The sequence below is a fragment of the Bos taurus genome, chromosome 19, assembly GCF_002263795.3.
Source record: "Bos taurus isolate L1 Dominette 01449 registration number 42190680 breed Hereford chromosome 19, ARS-UCD2.0, whole genome shotgun sequence".
Taxonomy (NCBI): Eukaryota; Metazoa; Chordata; class Mammalia; order Artiodactyla; family Bovidae; genus Bos; species Bos taurus.
Window position 1 is genome coordinate 44,060,629 of NC_037346.1, and position 23,384 is coordinate 44,084,012.

The following is a 23,384-nucleotide window of genomic DNA, read 5'->3' on the forward strand; positions in this document are numbered from 1 at the left end:
CCTGAAAGATGATGCTGTGAAAGTGCTGCACTCAATATGCCAGCAAATTTGGAAAGCTCAGCAGTGGCCACAGGACTGGAAAAGGTCCGTTTTCATTCCAATTCCAAAGAAAGGCAATGCCAAAGAATGCTCATACTACCGCACAGTTGCACTCATCTCACACGCTAGTAAAGTAATGCTCAAAATTCTCCAAGCCAGGCTTCAGCAATACATGAACCATGAACTTCCAGATGTTCAAGCTGGATTCAGAAAAGGCAGAGGAACCAGAGATCAAATTGTCAACATCTGCTGGATCATGGAAAAAGCAAGACAGTTCCAGAAAAACATCTATTTCTGCCTTATTGACCATGCCAAAGCCTTTGACTGTGTGGATCACAATAAACTGTGGGAAATTCTGAAAGAGATGGGAATACGAGACCACTTGACCTGCCTCTTGAGAAACCTGTATGCAGGTCAGGAAGCAGCAGTTAGAACTGGACACGGAACAACAGACTGGTTCCAAATAGGAAAAGGAGTTCGTCAAGGCTGTATATTGTCACCCTGCTTATTTAACTTATATGCAGAGTACATCATGAGAAACGCTGGGCTGGAAGAAGCACAAGCTGGAATCAAGATTGCTGGGAGAAATATCAATAACCTCAGATATGCAGATGACACTACCCTTATGGCAGAAAGTGAAGAGGAACTAAAAAGCCTCTTGATGAAAGTGAAAGAGAAGAGTGAAAAAGTTGGCTTAAAGCTCAACATTCAGAAAATGAAGATCATGGCATCTGGTCCTATCACTTCATGGGAAATAGATGGGGAAACAGTGGAAACAGTGTCAGACTTTATTTTTTTGGGCTCCAAAATCAGTGCAGATGGTGATTGCAGCCATGAAATTAAAATATGCTTACTCCTTGGAAGGAAAGTTATGACCAACCTAGATAGCATATTCAAAAGCTGAGACATTACTTTGCCAACAAAGGTTCGTCTAGTCAAGGCTATGATTTTTCCAGTGGCCATGTATGGATGTGAGAGTTGGACTGTGAAGAAAACTGAGAGCCAAAGAATTGATGCTTTTGAACTGTGGTGTTGGAGAAGACTCTTGAGAGTCCCTTGGACTACAAGGAGTTCCAACCAGCGCATCCTAGGGGAGATTAGTCCTGGATGTTCATTGGAAGGACTGTTGCTAAAGCTGAAGCTCCAATACTTTGGCCACCTCATGCGAAGAGTTGACTCACTGGAAAAGACCCTGATGCTGGGAGGGATTGGGGGCAGGAGGAGAAGGGGACGACAGAGGATGAGATGGCTGGATGGCATCACCGACTCGATGGACATGAGTTTGAGTGATCTCTAGGAGTTGGTGATGGACAGGGAGGCCTGGCGTGCTGTGATTCATGGGGTCGCAACAAGTCGGACACGACTGAGCAACTGAACTGAACTGAGGGTGCAGCCCAACACATACACAAACACACTCACACACACCCCCCAAACCAACTGAAAACAGACACTGAGAAATTTGGTTCTGGATTGGACAGGGATGATGGTGGTGCAGTTGGGCAAGAAAATGTATAATGTTGGGGGGATGCATCGCTGAAAAATATAGGGTAAAATGGCACAATGTATGAAATTTACTTGCTAGTGGTTCAGCAGAGGGGAAAAAGGTGAAACAAATGTGTTGTAGGCAGGGATTGAAGCAAGATTTTAAGGTAAAATCTTGATAAGTTTTGAGTCTGAGAGATGAATATACCGGGGGTTGTACTATTGTCTCTTTTTTTGTGTATGTATTAAACATTTCATAGTAAAACAAAATAGCATCAATTTTGATACATATTTTCAAGACTATGTTCACATAGTCCTTGACGATTCAGTGGTTACGACACCACGCTTCCAGTGCAGGAGGCGCAGTTTTAATCCCTGGTTGGGAACTAAGATCCCACATGCAGCGAGGCAACTAAGCCTGAGCACACACAAGTAGAGAGTCCATGTGCTGCAATGAAGATTCTTTGTGCTGCAACTAAAACCCAACACAGCCATAAAAATAAACAAATTTATTATTTTTTTTAAACCTGCCATGGTTTCCTTTTTTTTTTTTTCAAGTAGAAAATGAAGACAAAGGGGAAGGAAGGACAGAAGAAAGAAAACAAGAGTGATCAATGAAAATCCCATTTGTCCTCAGGAGGATAATTAACTTAACCTTTTGCACCTAAAGTCCAATAGAAGGAGGAGGACTTTCCTGGTGGTCCTGTGGTTAACCATCTGCCTGCCAGATCCCCGTCTGGGATGGTCCCTCATGCCTCGGGGCAACTCGGCCCCTGAGTCCCAGAGCCCCTGCTCTGAAACAAGAGAAGCCACTACAATGAGAAGCCCTCACACCACATCTAGAGAATAGACCCTCCACTCGCTGCAACTAGAGAAAGCCTGCACACAGCAATGAAGACCCAACACAGCCAAAAACAAACAATTAAAAAAAAAACAGAAAGAAATTGATACCCCCTATACCTCTACCACTATGGCATTTTAACTATTTCTGTCTAAGCCTCTCCCCTTCTTCCTGTGCCCACCTTACTTTTCCACCTGGCTGTCACCATGACGGCCACATCACCATATGCCTCCCTTAGAAACAGGAATGCCCTTCTGCTTACTGAGCGCCAGCACTGAGCCAGGACTCACTGGTGTGTAATCTCAATTCATCCTCTCAGAAACATTGTGAGTGAGGTCAGTCCCATGTCCTGGTCTCCATTTTACAGATGCAGAAAACTGAGCCCAGGAATGTGGTTCTTAGCTGGAATTTCAAACAGCGTGGTCTCAGGATCCCGTGACTGTACCAAGCTGATCCAATCGATTCTTCATCATCATCATTATTTTTGAATGAATGAATGTGAAGTCACTTAGTCATGTCCGACTCTTTGCGACCCCATGGACTGTAGCCTACCAGGCTCCTCTATCCATGGGATTTTCCAGGCAAGAGTACTGGAGTGGGGTGCCATTGACTTCTCCAGGGGATCTTCCCAATCCAGGGACTGAACCCGGGTCTTCTGCATTGCAGACAGACGCTTTACCATCTGAGCCACCAGGGAAGCCCATTATTTTTAGGGCCTGCCTAATAGTCCATTATATTGATGTAACTCCCTGTAATTTACTAACAGCCCTCCTACTGCTGAGTATTTGGGCTCTTTCTAGTTTTTTACTTTCATCAACCGTTCTGCAAGGCATATTTTTGGGTATAAAGCTTCTGGATTCTGTGGCATTATTCCCTTACCAGGAGTGGGTAAGGGTTAGGTTAGTTTGTGTTCACACAGTAGACCTCATTATGGCAGTTAATTCACGTTGAGGTAGTTTTCCTGAGAGGAAGTGCAGGCATGGGGGCAGGGCATCTGTGAGGAGAGAAGGCAGGAAATGTAGGGGGTGGGGGCGGTGAGGTCTCGGGCCAGGCAGAAAGTTGGCTCCTGATTGATTTTTGTGGTCTTCCCGTTGTGGGGGTGGGGGTGGGTCTCTGGCAAGCCCCAGGGACTGGGCAGGCCTGTGGGACCTGAATCTGCTGTGTGTTGGAGAGGAGTGCCTGTGACCACTATCCCTGGGGTCACAGCAGCACTCTGGCCCTTTGGCAGCTGCTCTGGCCAGCCTGGGAGGAGTCAGCTGGGGATAGGCAGCATGTAAATATAGATCCGGGGAAGGAAGCCAGGCGGCCCAACCCTGCGCTGACCTCTTTTGGGAAGGTTGGAGGGCTGTGGGGGTGGGGTGGGGAGGGATTATGTCTTAGCATCTTCCTTTCCAGGGATGGGTAACCCCTGACCCAGCAGCCCTCTGGAATTGCTGGAAGTGGCTGGGGGAGGGGAGGGGACAGAGCCTCCACGGGGATCACAGTTGGGGGCTAGTGAGAAGGTGGTCAAGAGATGCTGTTCTTCTATGACCCATGGCAAATTGCATTTTCTCTCTGGCATTTTTTTTTTTCTTTTCTTTTTCTTTTTATTTATTTGGTGCTCTGGGTCTCAGTTGTGACACGCGGGATCTAGTTCTCTGAGCAGGGATCAAACCTGGACCCCCCTGTATTGGGAGCTAGGAGTCTTAGCCACTGGACCACCAGGGGAGTCTCTCTCTGGAAATTTCCCTTAGAGGTGCTGTCCAGCCTGATGAGTCCCAGCTAGGAGGCTAACTGGCCCAAAGGGACTTGGGGTTCACTGTGCAAGGGGCAGAGGGCAAGGCCGCTGGAAAGTCCCTCTCCCCACCTCCATGGGTCTTGCTTATTTTGCAGAGGCGGGCTATCGGGGCATAAACTTGTCTTCCTTTGCTCTTTCACTCCCTCACTGGGTGCTGGCCCTCCCCACCAGCCCTGCCTCTCCCCTAACTCTAGTGCCACTCCCTTCCCCCAGCCCAGCCCACCTTGCCCCCCTCCCCCCTCCTCCCAGGGCCACAGCCCTGCCCTAGCTCCACAGCATATATTCCTTGTCGGCCTCATCCAGCCCAGACCCCTGGGACTCCCCCAGCTCTGGGAGGGGAATTCCAGCACAGTCTTCACTCTACCATATATGCGTTTATTAGTAAAACCTATTTCCCACCATCAAGGGGAAGGATGCTAGCAGAGTGACTTTTTCCACTTGGCAGTGATCAAGGAGCAGAGGGTGGGAACAGGGACATCCCATTCAGAATAACAAGACCAGTGGCTAACTGTGCCAAACTCTTGCTTAGGGGTCTGCGCTAAGCAATCACTTTACAGGCACTGTCTCCTTTAATCCTTATAATGATCCTACAAAGAAGGTACCATTATCGTCCCCATTTTACAGATGAGAAAACTGAGGCATAGAACAGTGAAGTGGTGGGAAGCAGCTGTCAGCCTTCAAGAGGTACCCGAGAGTCCTCTCTTAGCCTCCTGTCTTTTCTGTCACACCCGGATCCCCAGTTTCAACCATCTCTCACTGCTTCCAGTTCTTTCAACTCTTTTTATATTTTTCTTTTGTAAAAAAAAAAAAAAAGATTTTGCCCATATTCTGCAGCTACCACTGTCTCCTACCCCAGTTGGTCGAATTGGGATTCTCTCCAAGATTTGGTTCAAGTGGAGTTGAGGACAGCGGGCCTTTAATCAGGGTATGTGTGTATGCGTGTACATGTGCGTAGGTGAAGTACAATGAAAGCTCTGAGAATATACAAGGTATAAATTACAAACCTCCCTCTCTCCCCTTTCCCATCTCCTCCCTATCTTCTCGTCCTCTTCCCACCCGCCTCCAAATCAAGAAGACTGTACACTGCCCCCACCCCCAACCCCAGGGCAAGGTCTTGTCTCAGTAACCTCTGTGGCCACAGGGTCCAGGGCCTTTGGTATATGTTTGTGGAATGAATGAATGAGTGAATGAATGAGAGCATGGGAGAGAGAGCAAGCACTCAGGAGTCCTGAGTCCCAGCCCTGACTTTATCCTCACCTGATCCTTGCTGTTACCAAGATACCTCCTCCGCCCAGAGGAAGAGGGTCCCAGTACGAGCGGAGAAGGGGAAGAGAGGGACCAGCAGGCACATCTCTAAGCCTGGAAAGGTGGCTGACTGAAGTAGACTCTGGTCTCAGAGGTCAAATTCCAGCTGCATGGCTCAGGAGCTGGGTAACCTTGGGCAGGCTTGAAGAGTGATGACTATTGTCTAATAGTCTGTTCAGATTTTACAGAGCCCTTTTTTCACATTTATCTTTGGTGCTCAGAGACCATCCTGTAATGTGGGTAGGATTATCAATATACCCACTTTACAGATAAGGAAGCAGAGGCTGGAGAGATCCAGGGACTTCCCCAGGGTTATATAGCAAGCAGGATTTTGAATCCCCCCCCACCCCCCACCAACTCCCACCTTGTTACTGCCGCTGTCTGTGCCTTGAGGAGGTAGGACTTAGATTTCAGTCTTCCAGGCCAGGACCCTCAGGTAGCAGTGTGGCCCAGGAGGGGCTGCACAGCGAATCCTCTACTTTGGGCCCCACTGGTCATTTCCATCCAGAAAAGCCAGTCTACCCTTCATGCAAAGCTTCCTAGACACCCCTTCCTTCCCCGACCCATGTCCCCGGGACTTCAACTGCTGCCCACCGGGCACCTGGGAGTCCATGAGGTGCCCAGGAACTTCTGCTTTTCTTGGGAGAACGGGGAAGTGCAATGGTGGAGGGGGCTCTGGGGCCCAGGCTCTCCCCTCACACAGGCATGGCCACCTCATCGTATTCATCCTGACCATTCTGCTCATCCAAGTTCAGTTTGACATCATCAGCATCCAGCTGTGGGAAGAAGGAAGGACAGAGGGTGAGCGGCTGAGGGGCCACGTGAGCCCTCCCCACTGCACGGAGGCGCTTCTGGATTCAGCAGAGCCTGTCTCTCCCTGAACCTGGGTCAAGTCTCCCATCCTGTCCTTTCATCCCCTAGGGATGGTCTAAATGAGGAGTTTCCTCAGGGTTAGGAACGCCCGGGAATCTGGTCCCTGGTGGGGGAGGGCCTCCAGAAGGCAGGCAGGAGACCCCTTCATGTGGGCAGTGCCGCAGTGACCTGTGTCACGTCGTGGAAGCATTCTGGGAGGAGTGACTGGCCAGATGGTTTGGAAGAGCAAGGGCTAACCGCTCAGTGGTCAGGACAACCCACAAGCAACGCATCCCGTGAGCCTCCTAGCTCTCTCACCAGCCCTGTCACTGTTCCTCTCTTTCCAGGGGAGGATGCCTGAGGTACAGAGCAACGAGGCCACTTGCTCCAGGTCACCCCCCAGGACATGGCAGGGCTGGGATGAGGAGGCAGGCAGGATACCCAGGCCTTGATCACGGCGCTCTTCTGCCTTCCTTAGTTCCTAGACCCCTCCCCCTCCCACATTCTCCCAGCGCCACTGATGACCCCTCTCTGCCCTCTGCCTGGAGTTGTGCCCTCTGGTCAGAGGGAATGCGTGAGGAAGACAGGGGTGGAAGCAGAGACTCACAAGCTTGAGCTCCATGTCCCGGAAAATGAATGGTAGCAGGAAGCGGCGTAGGGGCACCGTGAGGATGAGGATGAAGGGGAGGGCCAGTGAGATTTGTTTGATGCTCCTCACTACCCACAGCACCACCAGGCAGACAATCTGGGTGATCGTGAACAAGTGCATGCGCCAGGTTTTCACCTGTGGGCAGAGGCTGGGGTCATCGCCTGCCCGGCCTGGGCACCCAGACCCCCCACCCCACCCCACCCCAACCTGGGCATCCAAGACAGCTGCGTACCCTCCTGGCGTAGGGCACTTCTGGATAGTACTTGCGCGGCTTCAACAAAAGCAAGACGCGGTCAAACAACTGGATGCCACTGAGGGATGTGACCCCCATGTAGAGGAAGATGCCGAAGAGCACCGCCAGGGGGATGTGGCGGAGGACGGGTCCCATGAGGATGGAAACGCCTGCGGGGAGAACCACGCGCTCTTAGCCCCCAAGGATCAAGGATCGGCACCAGCAGGGGCTGAGGAACGAAATCACAGGGATTATATGGAACTCCTTCTGTGGATCCTCTTTTTTTTTTTTTGGCCATGCCACATGGCTTGTGAAATCTCAGTTCCTCTACCAGGGACTTGAGCCTGAGCCCACAGCCATGAGAGTGCCGAGTCCTAATCACTCGATGGCCAGGGAACTCCCTAGATCCTATTGATAGATGTTATCCCCATTTTACAGGTGAGGAAACAGACGCAGAGAGGGGAAGCAACTTACCTAAGGCTACACAGCTACTAAGTGCAGAGCAGGGAGACAAACTCCTGCCTGCCTGAGTCATAGCCTACTCCTTTAATCGAGGGAGTTACAGAGGTCAGAGAAGCCCACCTTTCCTCCTACCCCAGTCCAGAATGCCTCCATCACCCTCCACCTACCCAAATCCCAGGTCTCCTCCAGCTAACATCAACTTCGCCTCCTTCAGGAAGCTTCCCTGGCCTCTCCAACAGTGACCATGGCGCTGCCCACACACGGAGCCCGTTGGACTCTGGGCTGCTCCAGAACTCAGACCCCTGACCCTCTGTCTTCACCTCAACCATCCCCTGCTCCAGGAGCCCTGCTTTTTGTATCAGTCACAGAGTGGCTGAGCTGGGGAGACCTCGGGCATCTAATGAACCCTCTCTTGGTGCAGACAGAGAAACTTGAGGCCCAGAGATGAGATGGGATGCCTGGTCAGCAGCCAGTCAGGGCTGGAATCACAGGTCATTGAACTGTTGGAGAAGCTCTGACTGCAGGGTCTTGTCTAGAGAAGTTTCTAGCAAGTGGTCCCCCCACATGCCCTGCACAAATGCCCATCTCAGTGCCTGGGGTATTTCCTCCAGAATTCCCTCATGTGAATAATTGACTCTAGGAAGATGTGGGCAGTGGGTGTTTGGGGAGACCTGGCTGCAGGGCCAGGACTGGAGGGACACTGGATGCTAAGGGGCAGAGCCAGCAGGGTGGTGGAAAGTTTGGAGAGTGTGGCCAGTCTTCACTCACCCACGAGCACAGCGACCAGAAGTCCACTGATCCGCTGTTCCTTGACTCCCTGAATCTGGGATACAGCCCCTGGAGTGCTGTCCTTGCTCATGACAGTGAGGGCATTGGCATGGGTGACAGTGCGCACCGTAGTGGCGCTGAGCCAGGGCATCCCAAAGATGGCACCCACCCCACCCATGCCTATGATCAGCAGCAGGTCCAGGTGGAAGCCAGAGCCCTTGACCATCTTGCGCTCCGGTTTACTGATGATCAGCCTGGGGGTGTGGAAGGTGGGGAGTAAGCAGGGCTCTCCTTCACCCCAACCGCCCTTCACCCCTCTTTTCTTCCCCAGACTTGGGTCCCTCTACTTTAGTTTGTCCTTCGTTGCCCTTCTCCCTTGGAGTTCCATGCTCCACCCCTCAACCCCCACCCCGTCTTGACAGTAGAGACTCTAAGAGCAGAAAGGTCTTCCTCATCGCCACAAACACCCGCCAGCAGTTCTACTCAGAAACTGAAGAAGCGTACACTTCAGAAAACCTCACCAGTGCAGGCCCTTTCCAAGATCCAGCACCTAATTTTACAGTTTTCATTTTATATTCTTTTTCTTAAAAAGCACCCCTCAAATAATGTCATGTCAGGTCCCACAAAATCTGGACCTGCCCCTGCCCGCCCATCATTCCTCTGAGCGCTTAGTCCCTTGTCTGCTTGGAGCTTGTCCCTTTCTCTGCCTCCGACCCTCCCAGGCCCCATCCCACCCTGGCTCTTACGTGGTGATCTGGGACTCAAGGAAGATGAGAATAAAGACCAGCAGGGCAGGCAGGGCAGAAGCAAACATCATCCAGATGGGAAATTCGACACGTATGCCTAGTGGGTGGATAAGCCAGTCTCGCTCCGTGGGGTTAGATACAGAGAGGCCTTCAGGTACACTGAGTTTCTGTGGGATGAGAATGCTGGTGAGAACACTTGGGGGTAGGAGGATGGGGAAAGGTGGGGACCGAAGGAGCCAGGGTCCTGGGCACTTGGGAACTTACTTATATTGAGCATCTACTTTGTACTCCATAACTGCACTAGGCCCTTTACATACATTTTCTCATTCCCTACTTTATGGATGAGGAAACAGGATCAGAGAAGTTATGTAGCTGGCTCTGCATCGCACAGCTATTTGGTGGCAAAACTGAGATTCAAAGTCAGGACAGCCTGGGCTCCAAAGCAGATCCTTTCCTATCACCCTGGATTAAGAAGTAAAAGGAGGCCACCTGACCCAGGCCCTGGCTGCAGCCAGAGGGGTCCTGAGGGGCTGTGGGAAGAACACGGGGCTCCCAGGGGAGGCAGGGATAGGGGAGGGGTAGTTCTAGCTGGCTTCAGGCGTGGGAAAGTGGTTTGGGGGAGGGGGCATGCTGGGGGAATGAAATAAAGTGGCGGGGTGGGGAGAGAGGGTCACCTGGGTGTAGGTGTCCTGGATGAGGGCATCCACCATGACCATGATCAGGATAGAGATAGGAACCCCGAAGTCCCCAATGATTCGTCGCAGCTGAGGGCAGGTGGAGGGGCCAGCGGTCAGTGCCCAGGGGTGTCCCACCTCCCACCTTCCACGTGGCCCCACTCCTGCCCCATCTTCACCAGGAGGCACCCACTCTTCTCAGGGAGTCCATCAACATCTAATGACCTGTCCTGTGCCTCTACATACCTGCCTCCTTTCTTGTCCCCCTGGCCCAGTTGCACCCTGGCCCCACAGCTTCTCCACCCCCTTCAAAGAACTATCCTTGGCTCCCCACTTGGGTCCTCAGCCTGGATGTGCTGAGAAAGGGATTGTCTCAAGGGTAAAATCCTACGTGATGAGGAGGCCAGCAGAGCTTGGAATTGAAAATGGGAATCTAGGGTAAGAAGGGGAAATGATGGCACTGGGAAAGCTGAGGCGAGTGCCTTGGAGTTGGATGAGGCAGTAAAAGCAAGGACAGGTGGGGAGGGTGTGCTGACCTTGCCAGGGAAGTAGGAGCTGTTCTTGAACTTGCGCAGCATCATGGCGAGGAAGAAGGTACCAGCCATGAGCACAAGAGAGAGGAGGGCTGTGTTGGGCAGGGCGGCCTGAGGTTTGGGTGTTGTCAGCACATCGTGGTCATAGTTCTTCTGCAGTGGATGATCCTGGAAGATCTGCAGCAGAAAACCAAGGCATCCTGTTCCTTCCCATCCATCCATCCTCCAACCATCATTTATCTATCCATCATCCATCCCATGCATCTCTGTATTCACCATTTATCTCTCTATTCAGCATCCATTCACCAATCCATCATCCATCTACCTGTCTTATTCCTCAGTTGTCATGGAAACAGAGAGGCAATGGGATTCCACAGCTTGGTTTTCAGGACTGAGGACCAATCTAGGCTTGGGTGGGGCAGACCATGGAGGAAATGAGTCTGTGTGTGTGTGTGTGTGTGTGTACATGCAAGCAGGGCCTGGGAACCATGAGAAGGCTGGAGGGCAGGAAACAAGTGCCAAGGAAGTTTCTAAAAAGACTTGGGCTCCAAAGACTTGAAAACTGAAATACCCATCAACCAGCAGAATCAGGGGTAGACGTAAAGTGTTCACCCTTCCTCCATATAAAATGGAGACCCAGAAGTAGGCATAGTTCAAGGTGACAGAGCTGAGGAGGCGGGGCACGTGCTCTGCAGGCCCTATGGTTCTTAAGAGCGATAGCAGGGGAGGGAGCGGCAGGGTGGGGCTCCAGAGCCCCCAGGACCTCTGCTACCATGCCATGCCTACTAGCTCCCACATTCAGTCTCACACACGTGAAAGTGCTAAGTCGTGGCCAGCTCTTTGTGACCCTATGGACTGTAACCCACCAGGCTCCTCTGTCCATGGAATTCTCTAGGTAAGAATACTGGAGTGGGTGGCCATTCCCTTCTCCAGGGGATCTTCCCAACCCAGGAATCAAACCTGGGTTTCCTGCATTGCAGGCAAATTCTTGACCATCTGAGCCACCAGGGAAGCCCATTAGTCACTGTCTGTGATTATACACATGGGCCTTTGCATGCAGAAGGGCCCTCTCATGCACAGTCATGGTGAGAATACCAGCCCACAGACAGCTGGTGTCAACATGGATGTGGTCACAGTCACATTCCGTGAAAACATGGCCACATAAATGCCAAATAGGCACTAGTGCAATGACACCCACAGTCACATAGCTTGTGCACAGTCACACACACACACACAGACGCTCACGCCTCTAACACTCCTGCAGCCCTCACCGTGACCAGCTTGTAGAAGGTCTCATAGATGAAGATGAGGGAGATGAGGAAGGAGAAAATCTCCTGGGTGTAGCGGGAGATGAAGCGGACCAGAAAGCTGCCCTCGAAGGCCACCACCAGCACCACCAGCAGGATGAGCCAGAAGCCAATCCACACACGGCCCACAATGTACTCCAGGTTGTTAGTCTGGCAGAACTGTAGGGTGGTCAGAGGGAGCTGGGGTCAGACACATGGGCCCAGGCACCATGCGTTAAGCAGGTGGGGCTGGGGGCCAGTTACAGGGTCACAGTGGGGCCAGAATACAGTTACCGAGTAGAAGGCTTCCTCAAACACAAGCAGGGGTCCTGAGAAGCCCAACACGAGCAGGGGCTGAGCCCCCAGCAGGGAGAAGATGATGCCCTGCAACGCAGTGGAGAGGAGCAGTTCCGACACCCCTATCATATTCTCGGTCTTGTCTCCTGTGGGTGGAGGTGTGGTCAAGGTCAAGATCATTTCACGGGTAAGCTGACATAGGGGTCCAGGGTGTCAGATCGGGGCAAAATCAGGGCTGATACGTAGGCCAGAGGGTCAGAGGTGAGGGTTAGTGGGACACATGGAGACACTGACCCAGGAGGCCGCCGAAGGTGATGGCAGGGGTCAGGGCGGCAAAGTAGATGAAGATGATGGCAGACAGGACCTGGGGGCTCAAGGCATCTGTGATGTCACTCAGGTAGCGGGGGTAGCGGCGCCGGATGTCACGCACCAGTCCCCCGAAGAGCTTGCCTGTCCGTTGCAGAGGGTCTTCTGGGGTGTCCCCTGGACCTTTCTTCACATCTGTAGTGGAGACCATGTCACAGAGGATTGAAGGGGGAGGTGAGGGGAGAGGGGAATCGAGGAGGAGATGCCTGATGGGAATGGGGTCATCTGGGAGGCTGGAAGGGATGAGGACAGGGAGAGGGGAGCCAGGGGCTCACAGGGCCATGCTGGGGGTCTGGGGGCTCAAAAAAACTTGGGCTGGGCAGGGCAGGGCAGGTACCTAGGTCCTTGAAGATACTGGGGTCGGGCTTGGCAGGGCTGGGCAGGTAGCGTCTTCTCAGCAGCTCTTTCTGCACAGGCACCAGACTGAGCAGGGCCTTCTCAGAGGGGGCATCCAAGGGAGGCAGCACCAGACTGCAGTCAAGAAAGCCCTCCAGGGACTGGACCAGCGTCTCCTTGCTCTGGGCTAGGTATGCGTCATTCCAGAACACCTGAGGGCAGGAGAGAAGGTCAGAGCCACTAGGACCTGCTGGATTCAGGTCCACAGGAGTCCACAGCCAAGGCCTCTGGGGATCAGAATCCTTTCACCCAGCTCCTGCCAGCTGAGATCTGCTTTTCCTGCCCTGTCCTTCCACCCATCCACTCTCTACTGAGAAAGGGTAGACAGGGCCCTCAGTGGGGAAAGCAGAAAGAACTAAAGTGAACCAAGTGGCTTGTAGCAGACCAGATGGAACAAGAGCAGACCAGGCCAGCCCTAACCAGGTAGAACCAAGACAGAGAGGGCCAGACTAAACCAGGCCTGATCAGGCAGGGCTAGGCCAGAACACGGGCCTGGACCCCCCTGAGCAGACAGGATAGATCCAACGGAACGGGCCAAACTAGTGATGTTAAAGTAAGCCACACCTCCCCTGCCACCCAGGGCCCCCGGCTCCCCCCGCCCTCACTGGCCCCTCCTCACCCTCTCCGACATGAGGGTGGCGGCAGCTCTGCCCAGCTGGGTGTAGTTGATGTTGGGGCCCTCGGGTCCCAGCAACACAATGAGAAAGCGCACAGGCACTGCCGGCTCCTCTGACCCCTCTGGCTTTGGCTCCGGCTCCATCGGCTCCTTTAGCCTCACAAAGCCCAGCACTGGCCGCTTTAGGAACCTGGCACAGCCTGGCAGGTGGACGAAATGGGGTGCTGAGGCCCGTGGGGGAGGTGGGGGGCATGGGGCAGTGCTGGTGAGGTTCAGGCTTATGGAGGGGCAGGAGGTGGAAGCAGGTAGTATGCAGGGATGAGGGAAGGAGCCCACTGGCCACTTACCCACAAGCACCAGGGTGGCCTCCCAGTCCTGGGGACTCTTTCCCAGAATTTCAGGTGCGTGCCCTCTTGTGCTACCCTCTCCCTGTTGGGAGGAGGTGGTGAGTAGAGTCCTCGGCCACTGCGGACCCTGGACACCCGAGTGTCCCACCCCCTTTCCCCCACCCGCTCTCATTTAGAACCACATTCAGGTTGAGGGCCTTCCGGCTCTCCTCACATGGCCTCGGCACAGCCTCACCTGTTCACAGAAGAGCTCTGTCTCCAGTGACGGATGCTGTGGGAGCAGAGGCTCCGAAGGGTCCCCAGAATGTGTCACAACCACAGGCTTCACACCCCCCAGGGCCTCCATGTCGCTGGCGTGGCTGCAGGGCACACAGTGGACATGGGCTGAGTAGGCTGCTCAGGCCGGGCTGTTAGCAGAGTGGAGACTGGGACTCACTAGCGTCAGACTAGAGAGACCTAGGGGTGGAAGGAGAATCGGCCTCCTCCGAAGGATGTTGTGGTTGTAAGCGGGTGGCCTCAGTCTGAACTGACTAGGTAGAGCCAGAAGAATGGATAGAGGGAGGGACTTTAAGAGTCTGTCCCCCTGGGGACCAGTGGCCCCCAAAACTGAGCATGGAGACATGGTCACTGCCTGAAAGGTGTCGGAGGCAGGAGCCATGGTGCAAGAAAAGTGGGACCCAGCCTGGTGGGGAGGGGCTCCCGCAGAGAGCTTGGGGCAGGTGGGCTGGGGAGATAGGCCCTGTGGGTGTGGGGTCCAGGGCCCAGCAGGCAGGGGCACCTGTGTTTCAGCAGCAGGACCCGGAGCAGATTGTCTTGGTCGTCTGGCTGGATCTGCCCCTCGAAGGTAAACCTGTCCAGCAACTGGTTGGCCACTTCAGCCAGGGATTTCCCCGGCAGATCCAGAAGGACAGTACCTGCAGGCAGTGGAGGGGTGAGGTGGCTGGCCCTGCCCCGCCCCCCTCCCCCCAGCAGGCTTTACATGCAGAGCTGCAGAGGGTTCACCCACCCTTGGCGAAGGCTTTCTGAAGCTCCAAGAGGCTCCAGAAGTTGAGGTAAGGCAGGTGGGGGCGGCCCCAGATCCCATCTTTGCCCAGGTTCTCCTCCAGCCCCACCCAGCGTGCTGTTTCCATCCATTGTATCTCTTGGTTCTTTTCATCCATCACCAGTTCCCGCAGCTGCACGCACACCTGCGGCCCCACAGGCTTGAATTAGTTCCTCAGGCCCAGGGCAGGGCTGTGGGGGGCACTGGAAGCCCAGGGCACGGTGGGCACTTGGCAGGCCCTGAGGGGTATTTGTCAGAGGCCCAGGGTCCTGGGGCACTCAGGACAGAGGCTGAGCTCAGAGGGGACCGTCAGGGGCTACAACCTGGGGGTGTAGAGTAAGATGTGACACGTGGGGAGATGCTTGAGGGTCCCCCACCTCTGCCTCTGTTCCCCAACTTCCTGACCAGGCCCTTCCCCCCATTTCAGAGGCATTTGAAGATACTCAAAAGGGGTGCTAGAGTGGGCTTGGGAGAGGAGAGGAAAGCCTTGGGACCCGCTGGGTCCGTCTCTTGCCTCTAAGATTTCTGCGTGGGCTCGGCGTGCCCTTGGGTTTCCATGAGGCCAGGGGCCCACTCTCAGGGGCCTAGCTGAGGGCAGACCCAATTTCCTAACTGGCTACACAGTCTGGTGCCCAGCAATGACATGGGGGGCCTGGGGAGGGAAATCTGGGTGGAGGAGAGCATGCATGTAATTCTGTGCTTCTCCAGGGGGCACCTGACAGCCCGGCCCGGGCCAGCGGACCTGGGGGCTCAGACCTCCAGTGGTCAGTTTACCTCTGTCCAGCGAGCTCCCCATGAGTGCAAGGAGGCCCAGGTCTCCCTGCTCACCGGGAGATGTCCTCTTCTACCTATTTCCCAGGATGCCCGTTCCTTCTCTGTTCGTGGAGTCTCCACATCCCAAAGCTGTAGCTCTCCCTCCGTTCCTCCCCTCCCCTGGTAGAATGATGGGTCCCAAGGGCAGTTCAGGAAAGAAGGTTGGGGAGGCTGGGGTGCTCACCTTGTGGGTTTCTGGGTGTTGCGATGTGGTGTGGTAGTCTGTGTCTGTCAGCTGGTTGACCCGAGCTGAAAACCCCAAAGCCAGTTAGCGATGCCCCCAGACAATCCCCCCACGGCCCTCCTGCCCCATCCCCATGAGATGCAGAGACCACACAGGATGACGCCTCTCTCCTTCTCGTTGCCCCTGGCTGGGACCCTGCCCCACGCCTGTTCCTGGCCCAGACTGGCACTGTCACTTGCCATCTGAGCCCTGTGGAGGACCCCTGGGGCTCATCCCCCCGCGCTGACAGGAGGGTCATCTCCAAGGGGACTGGGGAGTCCTAAACAGCAGTTCTCTTCCCCCTCCTGCTACCTTCTGGGACCAGATTCCCTTTTTTTCCCACCTGCCTCAACAATCTCACTGGCCCAGCAGCTTCTCACCACTTCCAAGCAGAGCTCTGGGAGCCAGGGTGGGGGCTGCCTTTATATTGGCCCCCACACCCTTTAGCCCTCATTTCCCAGAGGGGCCTCTTATCTCCTATATCAATTGCCAGCACTTAAGTCCAGTTGACAGTAAACAGGTCCCCTTCCAGGGCTCCCCAACCAAGACCTTGGACAAGCCCAGGAAGGTTTCCTCAGGTCTCTCTGCCCTGAGGATCCCCGCAGCCCCCCATTTTCAGGACTTCTGGACTTCCAAACAGAACAATGTTCTCAGAACAGGCCCAGCACCTGGCCCGGAAGCTGGATGGGCACAAATGGCATGGGGGCTCATGTCCTCGTTCCAGACAAGGCTGACTGCCCGCTCACAAATCTACGGGGCACAGTAATGGGTGACTGGTCCTGCCCTCCCACCGCCCCTAGTCACCTCCTGTGATCATTTCAAACAAAACTCTGTTTATCCTTCAATCAGCCAGGATTGTGGGAGAACTGGCCCTGGGGCTGGGCTGGTGGAGAGGGGAAAGAAGGCAAACACAAACTCCCCACCTGTCAGTGATAGGGTTCAGAGGGTTCAGCAGCTCATCCCAACAGGAGAGCGGGAGATGGGCTCACCTTCTGCCTCCTCTTCCTGAATTGTGTCACCTTCTGCCTCTTCCATTGGGATACTGACGGAATCATGGTCTTCATATTCCTTTTGCTCTAGAGTCTCCTCCAGTTGATCTTCATACTCCTGTGAGAAGCTGCCATCAGGGCTGGGCTGCAGGGGGCTCTGAAGGTGGGAGTCCAGGGCTGGGTTCCCAGAGCCCTCAGGTAGGAGCCCTGCAGACACCACCAAAGACTCACCTCCGGATCCCCCATGGCGCTGTCCTGATTGTTCAATTGTCTGCAGTGATCTGAGCCCCCAGCATAACCCACACTCGGAGTTCCTGTGGTGGATTGGGGGGAAGGTACAGGCTGGGTGAGGCATGGGGCAACCTGGGGTCTCCCCTTGGTCCCCCAAGGGGACCCCCCCCAGGGGGCTGCATTTGATCGAAGTGGGATCCCGAGATAGGAGATAAGGGAGATTAGGAGATATCTCCTAATTAGATATCTCCTAATCCCGAGATTAGGAGATAAGGGAGGGTCAGAGGAAAGAAGTGTAAGTGGGAGGTTGAGGGGAGGGAGGAGCTGGGTTTGCAGGAGTGAGGGCAGGTGTGCAGGGGCCACAGACAGTGAAGTGCAGGGAAGGTGAAACTTGGCTGGCATCAATCTCAGGGTGTTTGGGAGGACGGGGGTTGTTCTTCAAATAAGCTCCTTCCTCCATCCACCAGTCCTCACCTGACTTCCTTTTCTGCCCCTCCCCAGGAATCAGCTAACTTCAGGAGATGACCCGTCCCTCTTTCAGGGACCTTAGCTGAGAGTCTCCACAAAACACCGTCTTCTCCCAGAAATGGCTGCTTCCTGCTGGGCATAGGGCTGCGGTATCCTTAGGAGTGGCTCACAGGCCCTGAATGATGCAGCCTTGCTTCTCTTCCCTACTCCATCTTGACCTCCATCTCTCTTGCTCTCTCACCACCTATCCCACTGGCCTGCTTACCAAGCCCTTTCCTGCCCCAGGGCCCTTGCACCTGCTTTGTCCATGTCATGGATGTCCCTCCCCCGACTTCAGCCCTTCCCACCCCTCAGCTCACACACCAGCTCTTCAGAGTCCCTTCCTGACCTTCCTGACAACAATCACTAACGCAGTCTGTCATTTTCTGGTTTCTTGATTCATTTGTGTATATATGGTCTGAGTGAGTATTAGTCATTTAGTCATGTTATTCTCTTTGCGACCTCATGGACTGTATCCCACCAGTTTCCTCTGTCCATAGAGTTCTCTAGGCAAGAAGACTGGAGTGGGTAGCCAGTCCCTCCTCCAGGGGATCTTCCCAACTCAGGTCTCTTGCATTGCAGGTGAGTTCTTTACTGTCTAAGCCACCAGGGAAGCCCATGTATGGTCTGAGGATGCTTCTAAAAGGGAAGCCACATGAGCACTGAGATCCTGCACGTCTCAATCCCCACCAGATCCACCACTCCTAGCAGAGTGGTTGCCACATAGTAGGCACTCAATAAATACCTGTTGATCACTGTGTATAAAATAGATAACTACTGAGAACCTATTGTATTGCACAGCGGACTCTACTCGATGATCTGAGGTGACCTAAATGGGAAGGGAATTTAAAAGAGAGAGGCTATATGTATACATATAACTGATTCACTTTGCTGTAAATCAGAAATTAATGGAACGTGGTAAAGCAATTATAATAAAATTTTTTTTTTTTTAAAAAGCGTGTTGAAAGAGTGGAAGAATGGCTCCCTCTTGCAGGCTTGGGGCTCTGGGGCTGGGGAGCCAGGATGACTAGGAGGCCAGGAGGCCATGGAGTCCTGCACCTCCGTTTTCTCAGTTGTGTCTCTAGTGGAAAGGAAGGACACCCACCCCAGGAATGTGAGGATCAGCCCAAGAGAACACAGAGGTGCCCTGCTATGGCCCAGACTGGGTGTGGAGGGATATCCTTCTCCCCTTCACCCACGGCAGGCTGCATAGCGTGTTGTAGTGACACGGATTTGAGTCAGATTGACAACTGTGCCCCTCCACGCCTGGCATAGAGCCTGGGAAGCTGAGATGAACAAGACACTGTTCAGCTCTCCAGAAGCTCACAGCCCTGGCTGGGGAGACCAGCCAGGAACACATGACAGGTGAAGAGGTTCAGGAGAAAACACGTGCCCCAAACAAAAGCAAGCAGTGAGCAGACTGTGCTGGTTGCCAAGGATGTTTGTTGCAGGAGGGAGAGTAGGACTTGCTGATGGGGTAGAGGGCAGAGTGTCCCTGAAGGAGGGGACACTGGCGCTTGCCCCAGAGTACTGGTGGGATTTGAAGGGCTGAGAGATGGGAAGGGCTAGTCCAGGTGTTAGGAATGGTGGCAAGAGGCAGACAGAAGACCATGCCAGAGAAGGCTGGGCACTGTGGAAGGGAACAGGACAGGGAGTATGTACAGAAAGAACTGTACACAGAGCTCTGTTTCTGAGGAATGGATAGTCCTGCAGTCCTTAGAGATAGAGAAAGGGCATGAGTGAGCCCCTGGCCCAAACTGAGGAAGGCAAGGGTCCCTGCCTTGGGGTGGTTGTAGGGCAAATGATGGCCATGGTGGGGAATTCTAAAGTCTGAGGATGGGGTGTCCCTACTGCAGGGGACTTGGCATCCGAGGTCTCTGGTATTGCAGAGAAAACCTTTTTTTTTTTTTGAATTATGTTTTATTATTATTGTTATTTTAAAAATATTTATTTATTTATTTGGCTGCACTGGGTCTTAGTTGCGGCATGTGAGTTCTAGTTCCCTGACCAGGGATCAAACCAGGGCCCCCCTACACTGGGAGCACAGAGTCTTAGACACTGGATTATCAGGGAAGTCCTCATGCACCTTTTTCCTCTCCCTCTTCTGCCTTTCCCTGTCCCCTTCTCCTTCCTCTTCTCCCATCTTTAACCTCTCTCTTCCATCTCTGGTCTTGTCGCCACCTGGGCCTCAGATCTCTAGCCGCTTCCACCTTGTCGACCCTGAGGTACTAAACACCGCCCTCCTCGGGCAGGCACTGTGGTCTTAGTTTCCCGTCTGAGAGGGGAGAGGGTCCCCCCAGAGCCAGAGCACCCAGAAACATCCAGGCTGCCTCTCTGCCACTGACTGGCAGCTCCCAGACTCTCTCTAGGGCTCAGTCACCCCATCTGTACAATGGGAAGCCCTCCTGCTGGGGTCCTGAGGCATCAGTGAGAGAGAAGAGGGGAGAACGTAGGTGTCTTGAGCTCCTCTGGGGCCTTAGAGGTGCACCCATGACCCAGATTGCTGCCTGCTCCAGGCCCAGCCACTCCCCAGCTGCAGGCCTTGCTCTGCGAGCACTGATAAGAGCCTGGACCCCAATGGCTAACTTGTGTCTGGAAGTACACCAAGCACCTGGCCGGCCCACCAGCCAGGGCCAGGCAGATAAAGGGGAGCAGGGCATCTGGGGCCTAGGAGGTGGAACACAGCTGGAAGAGACTGGGAGGGGGAGTACCAGATGACGGGGAAGGCTCCCTGGAAGCACAGGACACCACCTTTGTGTAATCACCCCGACACCATACATAGCTGCGCTGTCTTATCTCTGATGATCCACAAACCACTCTGAAGTGGGTAGTGTCATTAGCCACACTTTACAGATGAGAAAGCTGAGGTTCAGAGAGGCTTACCTGCCCTGGTTCCCTAGCAGGTAGATAGCAGAGGGAGCATTAAACCCTGGCCTATCTTGCTCCAGCTACCGCTCTAACCATGGTGCTTAATTGCCTCCCAGAAGATAAAACATCTATTAACTGGTTTAGTATTTGTGACTAAGAGTATGGGTTCTGCAGTCAGGCTGCCTGGGTTCAAATCCCAGCCCTGCCACTCACTGTGTGACCTTGGGCAAGTAACTCAACCTCTCTGTGCCTCAGTTTTCTCATCTATAAAATGGGGGTAATCATAATGCTACCTCATAGCTCGGTTGGTAGAGAATCTGCCTGCAATGCAGGAGACCTGGGTTCAATTCCTGGGTGGGAAGATCCTCTGGAGAAGGAAATGGCAACCCACTCCAGTATTCTTGCCTGGAGAGTCCCATGGACAGAGGAGCCTGGCAGGCTACAGTCCATGGGATCACAAGAGTAGGACATGACCTAGCGACTAAATCACCACCGCCATAATGCTATCTACCCCATAGACCTGTTGCAGCATTAAGAAAGTTCATGCATATAAAGCACTCAGAATAGTGCCTGGCCAGCCTGGATGGGAAGGGAACTTGGAGGGAAATGGATACATGTATATGTATGGCTGCGTCCCTTTGCTGTTCGCTTGAAACTGTCACAATGTTGTTAATCAGATATATCCCAATGTAAAATAAAAAGTTAAAATGAAAAAAGAGTAGTGCCTGGCACATAAAGAGCTCTCTTTGAATGCTTGCTATCATTAGCTCTGCTCCTAGAGATGAAAAGCAGACTTGCTGTCTTCATTCCCTTCTGATTTTCCTTCAGTTCCTATAGAATTAACCTGTGTTTGGAGACCTTCAGGTGATGGGGGACTCCTCCTTTCCCTCTCAACACCCCCCGAAGATGGGGACAGCGCCAGGTCCCTGGAAATGTTTCAAAATGAGCAGCGTCAGCTGACAATTTTCCTCCTAGGCAGGAGACAGAGTGGCTTGGGGATCCCCATACATGGAGGAAAGAGGGGGCTGGGCGGCTGGGAGACCCTAGCCTGTGTGATTCAAGGGGCTGGTAAATAGGAGCCTGACAAGGACCTACACCTGGAGGGGAATCAGGTTCGCCCCTCCACATACACACTCACACACCTCTGCTGCCACGTGCCAGCCTTTTTTCCCCTAACACCTGCCGCCCCACTCTTCCTGGCTGTAGGTGCCAATGGGCCTGTGCCCTAAAGGGTAAAAACACACATGGTAACATTCTCACCCCACCACTGGCACCCCTTGGGGGGCCAGCGCCCATGCCCACTTGGGCCCAGATTCAGGTTGGGCACCTGCAGAAACCTTCAGGACAGGAGCCTCAGGACCACGCCAGCCCCTCCCTGCCCTTCTCACCTGCTCACAAGCCTTGAGGGTCCCTCGGCGAGCTTCTGCAGCTGCCAGTGGCCTCTGCGCCCAGATGAGCTCACACCTGCTCCAGCCCGCAATAGGTCCCGGCTCCCGCGCCCCGGGGGCAGCTCCCAAACCCCTGACTCATGCCCCCGCCTCCTAATCTGCCCGCCCCACGGGCCCTGGGAGCCCCGTCCACCCCCCCTGCCCTGCTCCCGCTGGGTGCCTGGTAAACAGAGTTATCTCTCACCTACATCTGGACAGCTGTGAGTCCGGCCCACCCCACCCAACCCCACTGGCCAGCCCCCAAGGCCTCCCAAGTCCCTCCTGGCCCCTCCGATTCTCCTGGATCTTCCTTCGTGGACTAGCCTTTGATGACTGGGTTCTTGGAGCACCCAGCCTCCCGGCAGGTCCGCCCCAACCTCTGGATGCACCTGTCCTGCCTCTGTCCATCCTCACTCTGGCCAGACCCCTCTGCTCAGGCCCCAAGCTGCACGGGTGCTTGCTTTCTCCTCCCTCTGTCCTGGTGCCCTCCCTCGGGGGTTCACTCACTCTTCCTCTGTAGCCATCCCCTCCACCCCCAGGGGAACCAGCTCAAGCAGCCCCTTCCCCTTCTTGTCCCAGGCTAGGGCAACCCAGCCACCATCTCCTCAAGACTGCAACTGGCTCTAAAGAACTGGCACCTGGATACTAAGACGCTGCCCCTCCGTCAACCTGAAACAATCTCAGGTCAACACAAACAACGTCCCCACACGGTGCTCTGAGCTCACAAAGCCCCAATGTCTGGGCACACTGGCTCCTCTGTCAACAGCCCGGCCCAGGCCCCCGGGCCAGAGCAGCCGCATTCTCGGCCCCCGCCGTGGCCCTCCCCTCACCCCCCAGCAGGGCAGTCTCTGCTCTTGGGGAGTGAGGGTGTTGCTGGAGCTGGTCACCTGTTCCTGGGCTGAAAGATGAGCTCAGATCGGCAAGGATGAATAGAGGTTTGAAAGCAGACAGAAAGGGGGTTTTGTGGACACTGCAGAGAGGGAGGAAACCGTGTCCCAGCCCCCTTGGAACCAGCCTGGTTGTGGGACGTGGGACAAGTGCCTGTCCCTCTCTGGGCTTCTGTGACCTCATCTGTAAAGGGAGAATGCCGGTTCCGTGGCCGCCAGCCTGGGGATTTCCTGCTTGGGATTCGAACAATAGCAACCCAGAGACCAGGTCAGAGAGGTGGCATACCCAGCAATTCCACAGCCATTTCCTGGGTCTCACCACGAGCCTGCACGTGCCCAGCCCTGGCAGAGGGAGAAAGGGAATCCTGTTTGCTGAAGAATCTGCTCCAGGCACTGCCCTGTGGGCCTTCACCTGGTGGTCACACTTAATCCTTACAGCAGCACCCCCCCACCCCCCATTTGACAGAGAGGTAAAGTGGCTTCCCAGTAAAAAGAATAACCCATGATGGGACTTCCCTGGTGATTCAGTGGTTAAGACTCTGCACTCCCAAGGCAGGGGTCATGGGTTTGATCCCATATGTCACACCACTCAGTCAAAAAAAAAAGAAAGAAAGAACAACCAATGAGCGGATACCCACTCTGTTCAGGTTCCTGTGCCCGGGGCTTCACACACATCTCTCTCTGAGCTCTGCAAGCCCCTCTGAGGAAGGCGCTGTTTATTATTTCTCT

At 54.2% G+C, this 23,384-nt stretch overlaps 1 protein-coding gene across 2 annotated transcripts; it reads right to left on the reverse strand.

Annotated features, from left to right (window-relative positions):
* Positions 1-5,618: 5,618 nt before the first annotated feature.
* On the reverse strand, positions 5,619-21,809 carry SLC4A1 (solute carrier family 4 member 1). Of its 2 annotated transcripts, NM_181036.2 has the most exon segments (20): positions 5,619-6,220; positions 6,904-7,080; positions 7,178-7,347; positions 8,408-8,661; positions 9,154-9,320; positions 9,828-9,917; positions 10,364-10,537; positions 11,632-11,826; positions 11,941-12,089; positions 12,238-12,444; positions 12,647-12,857; positions 13,325-13,521; positions 13,669-13,750; positions 13,904-14,027; positions 14,447-14,582; positions 14,675-14,855; positions 15,708-15,772; positions 16,736-16,853; positions 16,967-17,049; positions 21,730-21,809. In NM_181036.2, coding segments are annotated over 19 exon segments (2,793 nt in total). In that variant the 5' UTR covers positions 16,982-17,049; positions 21,730-21,809; the 3' UTR covers positions 5,619-6,139.
* Positions 21,810-23,384: the final 1,575 nt, after the last annotated feature.

Coding starts and splice junctions, on each gene's coding strand:
- SLC4A1 (XM_005220818.5), bottom strand. CDS start 14,828: ATGGATGAAAAGAACCAAGAGATACAATGGATGGAAACAGCACGCTGG. Junction 11,827..11,940: donor TTGAGGAAGCCTTCTACTCG/GTAACTGTATTC, acceptor ACCACCCTACAG/TTCTGCCAGACTAACAACCT. Junction 8,662..9,153: donor CTTGAGTCCCAGATCACCAC/GTAAGAGCCAGG, acceptor CCACACCCCCAG/GCTGATCATCAGTAAACCGG.